This window comes from Rhinolophus ferrumequinum, chromosome 23 (assembly GCF_004115265.2).
Source record: "Rhinolophus ferrumequinum isolate MPI-CBG mRhiFer1 chromosome 23, mRhiFer1_v1.p, whole genome shotgun sequence".
NCBI classification, from domain to species: domain Eukaryota; kingdom Metazoa; phylum Chordata; class Mammalia; order Chiroptera; family Rhinolophidae; genus Rhinolophus; species Rhinolophus ferrumequinum.
In genome coordinates, this window is record NC_046306.1 from 8,878,807 (window position 1) to 8,885,103 (window position 6,297).

The 6,297-nt window shown below is 42.1% G+C and overlaps 1 protein-coding gene across 5 annotated transcripts in view; it reads left to right on the top strand.

Moving 5' to 3' along the window:
• The window catches only part of ADNP (activity dependent neuroprotector homeobox), a 31,594-nt gene extending 25,510 nt beyond the window's left edge, over positions 1–6,084 (top strand). For all 5 annotated transcript variants that reach the window (XM_033094708.1, XM_033094709.1, XM_033094710.1 and 2 more), the window contains one exon: positions 1,917–6,084. In XM_033094708.1, coding sequence (XP_032950599.1) covers positions 1,917–5,024 — 3,108 coding nt within the window. In that variant the 3' untranslated portion in view covers positions 5,025–6,084. The remainder of the gene's footprint in view (positions 1–1,916) is intronic.
• Positions 6,085–6,297: the final 213 nt, after the last annotated feature.

Consider the following 6,297-nt stretch of genomic DNA (forward strand, 5'->3'; position numbering starts at 1 on the left):
CATAATACTTAACCACTGTGTTAAGATTGCCTGTAATATTCAATATGCTGACATGCTGTACAGGCTTGTAGCCCAGGAGCCACAGGCTAGACCATACAGCCTCGGTGTGTAGGCAGCTGGACCATCTAGGATTATGTAAGAGCACTCTGCGACGTTCACACAACAAAATCGCCTTATGTATGATGCAGTTCTCCGAACGTATCCCTGTTGTTAAGCGACGCATGACTGTATTTCATATTTTCTTAAGTGGCAGGGAAACCTAGGAAGAACTTTGTGTCTTTTTTGTCATTGGATAAAATTTCAAGTGTAAAAATTAGAGATTTTGTTACTTAAAAGTTCTGAAGTCCATTGTATACCAGCAAGCCACACCCCTCCTCCCCCAAGTACGTTGGCTTCTATTTCTAAAATGTTTCCTCCAACATTCTGTTCATCTAGGTTATCCATCATTTTTCTGTGTCTGTGTTGCAATCCTTGTTTTTTCTGGAGAGAGGAGGATCAGACTTCTTCCATTTAAGTTTTCTTATTTTTCTATGTCTACGTCACCCAACCTCCATGAGGGAGGGGCTTAGTGGCTCTGTAGGATAGCAGTGACAGAGAGGTATAACTTCAGTTTTTACAGATTGGAATTAAAAACACTATCGGCTAGTCCAACGTGCCAGCAGTGCCAACAGGTATCATCAGGTGAAGATATGACAGAAAGAGGGAATAAGTAGGTAGTATTTCCTTTGCCACAGGGAGAAGTGACTGTCACTTCAAACTTTACTGTTACCTATTTCAGTAGTGATTGTAATTCTGGGTTATTGATCTGTTCATCTATCAAAGCATTCTTGGCAAGAAATTAGTACTTTTAAACTCTGCCTCAGAAATATGATAGTATAGTTATCTGGTTCTCTCTGATTACTACCCCAGGAAAAAGGATTAACCTACAGCCTTACAGTACAGAAGCTTTCCAGTGCGACACAGTGTTCAATTTTATGAATCCCAAAGCCTCTATTCTAACACGAAAGAAGGATTGAACTTTAAGGAAGAGCAGAGTATTTCATTTTGATTCAAACCAATATCTAAAACAAAGTAGGTTTGTAGGGAAAAGAGATCATCTCTGGCCAACCTTGTGTCTCACCTGTCTTCATCAAAGGACCAAGTACACGTGTTAATGAGCGCAATTCTGGAAGTTGCTCTTTGATACCAGTATATTCTGCAATGCTTCATTGGCTTTTTAACACCATGCGCTCCTTACAGTCTGTAGGACATTTTTTTATTTAACTTCTTAATTTAAATCAAAGAATTACTTCATTACTTCTTTTGGAACTGCTCTTTCTTGAGAAGGAACAGCATGGCGTGTAGAAGGTGGCCTGCTTTTCAAATCAGTAGTGTTTTGGTCAGCAATGAAATCTGAATACTGCACTGTTGGATCGGAGTGGGGGGGTGATGAGATTTTTGAAGAGGTACCTTGTTTCTATGAAAATTTTTCCATTGATGGGAAGGATAAAAAAAGGTATAAGGTATATATTTTATTGCCTAATTGTACTACGACATTCTGGGCCCTGAATTTTACTATAAGCCTTCCTGATTCACAGAGTGAAAGTGATTACACATAATTTATTCTTGTCGTTTCTAACTGTAGAATATTTGTCTTTGGTTTGTCTAAAATTCATCAGCAAATGTGACTCTGGTGTTTTCTAAACACTGAAGAGAACTTACTGAGTTTTTTATTTACACTGTAGGACTCAGAAGTATTTAGTTTAAAACAGCTTTCTCATTGGAGTTTATATTTCATAAATTTATTTTGCAAAAGAAATTAATTTCGGTTCTGAAAAATAACATGTCTGTTAAAACAGTGTGTCTGGACAAAAACCTAGAACCTGTCATTGACTATCTGAAGTGGCATTCTGATTCCAGTTTTGTCTTTTCTTTAGGACTATCGGACAAAACCCTTTTGCTGCAGCGCTTGTCCATTTTCTTCAAAATTCTTCTCTGCCTACAAAAGTCATTTCCGGAATGTCCATAGTGAAGACTTTGAAAATAGGATTCTTCTTAATTGCCCCTACTGTACCTTCAATGCAGACAAAAAGACTTTGGAAACACACATTAAAATATTCCATGCTCCTAACGCCAGCGCACCCAGTAGCAGCCTGAGCACTTTGAAAGATAAAAGCAGAAGCGATGGCCTTAAACCTAAACAGGCTGATAGTGTGGAGCAAGCTGTGTATTACTGCAAGAAGTGCACTTACCGAGACCCTCTGTACGAGATCGTTAGGAAGCACATTTACAGGGAACACTTTCAGCACGTGGCAGCACCTTACATAGCAAAGGCTGGCGAAAAATCACTCAATGGTGCCGTCCCCTTAGGCCCAAATGCTCGTGAAGAGGGGAGTATCCACTGCAAGCGATGCCTTTTCATGCCAAAGTCCTACGAAGCTTTGGTACAGCATGTCATCGAAGACCATGAACGCATAGGCTATCAGGTCACTGCCATGATTGGCCACACAAACGTGGTGGTTCCCCGCTCCAAACCTCTGATGCTAATTGCTCCCAAACCTCAAGAGAAGAAGGGCATGGGACTCCAATCTAGAATTGGTTCCCTTGCTTCCGGAAACGTCCGGTCTTTGCCATCACAGCAGATGGTGAATCGACTCTCAATACCAAAGCCTAACTTAAACTCTACAGGAGTCAACATGATGTCCAATGTTCACCTACAGCAGAACAACTATGGAGTCAAATCTGTAGGCCAGGGCTACGGCGTTGGTCAGTCAATGAGACTGGGTCTAGGCGGCAACGCACCAGTTTCCATCCCTCAGCAGTCTCAGTCTGTGAAGCAGTTGCTTCCAAGTGGAAATGGAAGATCTTACGGGCTTGGGTCCGAGCAGAGGTCCCAGGCCCCAGCGAGATACTCTCTGCAGTCTGCTAATGCCTCTGCTCTCTCATCAGGCCAGTTGAAGTCGCCTTCCCTTTCCCAGTCACAGGCATCCAGAGGATTAGGTCAGTCCAGTTCCAAACCACCTGCAGCTGCCACGGGCCCTCCCCCAGCCAATACTTCCTCAACTCAAAAGTGGAAAATATGTACAATCTGTAATGAGCTGTTTCCTGAAAATGTCTATAGTGTGCACTTCGAAAAAGAACATAAAGCTGAGAAAGTCCCAGCAGTAGCCAACTACATTATGAAAATACACAATTTTACTAGCAAATGCCTCTACTGTAATCGCTATTTGCCCACAGATACCCTGCTCAACCATATGTTAATTCATGGTCTGTCTTGCCCATATTGCCGTTCAACTTTCAATGATGTGGAAAAGATGGCGGCACACATGAGGATGGTTCACATTGATGAAGAGATGGGACCTAAAACAGATTCTACTTTGAGTTTTGATTTGACATTGCAGCAGGGTAGTCACACTAACATTCACCTCCTTGTAACCACATACAACCTGAGGGATGCCCCAGCTGAGTCTGTTGCTTACCATGCCCAAAATAACCCTCCAGTCCCTCCAAAGCCACAGCCAAAAGTTCAGGAAAAGGCAGATATCCCTGTTAAAAGTTCACCTCAAGCTGCAGTGCCCTATAAAAAAGATGTTGGGAAAACCCTTTGCCCTCTTTGCTTTTCAATCCTAAAAGGACCCATATCTGATGCACTTGCACATCATTTACGAGAGAGGCACCAGGTTATTCAGACGGTTCATCCAGTGGAGAAAAAGCTCACCTACAAGTGTATCCATTGCCTTGGTGTGTATACCAGCAACATGACCGCCTCCACTATCACTCTGCATCTGGTGCACTGCAGGGGAGTTGGGAAGACCCAGAATGGCCAGGATAAGACGAATGCACCCTCTCGGCTCAATCAGTCACCGGGCCTGGCACCTGTGAAGCGCACTTACGAGCAAATGGAATTTCCCTTGCTGAAAAAGAGAAAGTTAGATGATGATAGCGATTCACCCAGCTTCTTTGAAGAGAAGCCTGAGGAGCCTGTTGTTTTAGCTTTAGACCCCAAGGGTCATGAAGATGATTCCTATGAAGCCAGGAAAAGCTTCCTAACAAAGTATTTCAACAAACAGCCCTATCCCACCAGGAGAGAGATTGAGAAGCTGGCGGCCAGTTTATGGTTGTGGAAAAGTGACATTGCTTCCCATTTTAGTAACAAGAGGAAGAAGTGTGTCAGGGACTGTGAGAGATACAAGCCTGGTGTGTTACTGGGCTTCAACATGAAAGAATTAAACAAAGTTAAGCATGAGATGGATTTTGACGCTGAGTGGCTGTTTGAAAATCATGATGAGAAGGATTCCAGAGTCAATGCTAGTAAAACTGCTGACAAAAAGCTCAACCTTGGGAAGGAAGATGACAGTTCCTCTGACAGTTTTGAAAATTTGGAAGAAGAATCCAATGGAAGTGGTAGCCCTTTTGACCCTGTTTTTGAAGTTGAGCCTAAAATCCCTAATGATAATCCAGAGGAGCACATACCGAAGGTAATTTCTGAGGATGCTTTAGAATCTGAGGAGAAGCTAGACCAAAAAGACGAGGATGGTTCAAAATATGAAACTATTCATTTGACTGAGCAACCAACCAAACTAACGCATGACGCTTCTGATAGTGAGGTTGATCAAGATGACGTGGAATGGAAAGATGGTGCTTCTCCATCTGAGAGCGGCCCTGGGTCACAGCAGGTGTCAGACTTTGAGGACAACACGTGCGAAATCAAACCAGGAACCTGGTCCGATGAGTCTTCCCAGAGTGAAGATGCAAGGAGCAGTAAGCCAGCTGCCAAAAAAAAGGCTACTGTGCAAGGTGACAGAGAGCAGTTGAAATGGAAGAATAGTTCCTATGGAAAAGTTGAAGGGTTTTGGTCCAAGGACCAGTCACAGTGGAAGAATGCATCTGAAAATGATGAGCGCTTATCCACCCCGCAGATTGAGTGGCAGAATAGCACAATTGACAGTGAGGACGGGGAGCAGTTTGACAACATGACTGACGGAGTAGCCGAGCCAATGCACGGCAGCTTAACCGGAGTGAAACTGAGCAGCCAGCAGGCGTAAGTGCCGGGTGCTCTGGCAGCAGTGACGTGCTGCAGCCTGGAACTCTGTTCTCCTTTCAGTGTGACTGCAAAGCTCTGTTCTAACTGGTACTGCCTTCTGAGTGCTGGGTCATCAGGCTGTAGGGACATGTGGCCACTGCAATCCCAATGGTTATTTCTATGACACGTGATGGGCTGATCTTACTTCCGAACTTGCTGTGGCAGACAGTAACTAAATGTGAATAAGCTGGTGGCTCACGAATGCACACGAGGAAAAGCAGAGGTTTATTTTATCTGCCTTCTCAATATTTCTTTCCCTCTGTAAAATGTTTGGTTGGATGTCATTGAGAAGTGTTATTCTGATTCACATGGTAGTGTAGGGCCAACATACAAGCTACCAGTCCAATGTGTATAGTAGACTTGGGGGAAAACTGATTTTTTTTTCATGTATTCATTCTGAATAGTTGAAATGTATATTTGTACAGTCTTTTAGACCTATTCAAGTGATGCTTATGATATTGTTATTGTGTACCCATCATAGATTTGTTTCTTTTTTTAGTGTTGCCCTTGCTGTGTAATAAACGCTATATCTAGTTTACCTAGCAAAAGCTTGAAATTATGCTAGTATGAACTTTTGGACAGACTTAGTTTTTGCACATAACCTTGTACAATCTTGCAGCAGAGGCCAGCCACATAAGATATATATCTGGACTCTCTTGTATTATAGAATTTTTCTTGTTCTGAATATCCCTGACATTACAGCTGACAAAACAAAAACTGGTATTTCAGATCTGTTCTCTGAAATCTTTTAAGCTAAAATCACATGCAAGAATTGACTTTGCAGCTACTAATTTTGACACCTTTTAGATCTGTATGAAAGTGTGTTGTGTTGAAGCAGCAAACCAATGAGTGCTGCATTTTGGATATTTAGTTTTATCTTTAGTTAAACGCCACCTGGTGTATTCATTTATACCATCTAATATATGACACACTGTTGTAGTATGTATAATTTTGTGATCTTTATTTCCCTTTGTATTCATTTTAAGCATCTAAATAAATTGCTGTATTGTGCTTAATGTAAATATTTGCTTTATTACACATTACAGTTCTGTGTGTCCATTATGTCTTGTGCCAGTTGATGCCATGGCTCTTTCATCAGAGATGGAAGCCACAGCCACTGAGGAAACTTGTGGAAGACCAAGATCTGCCATTGGCATAAAGAATGCTTTCTCCCAAGGCACCTGTTACAAATTCTTTTGGTTTTGTTTGGTCTTTTTCCTTTTTAACTGCTAAAA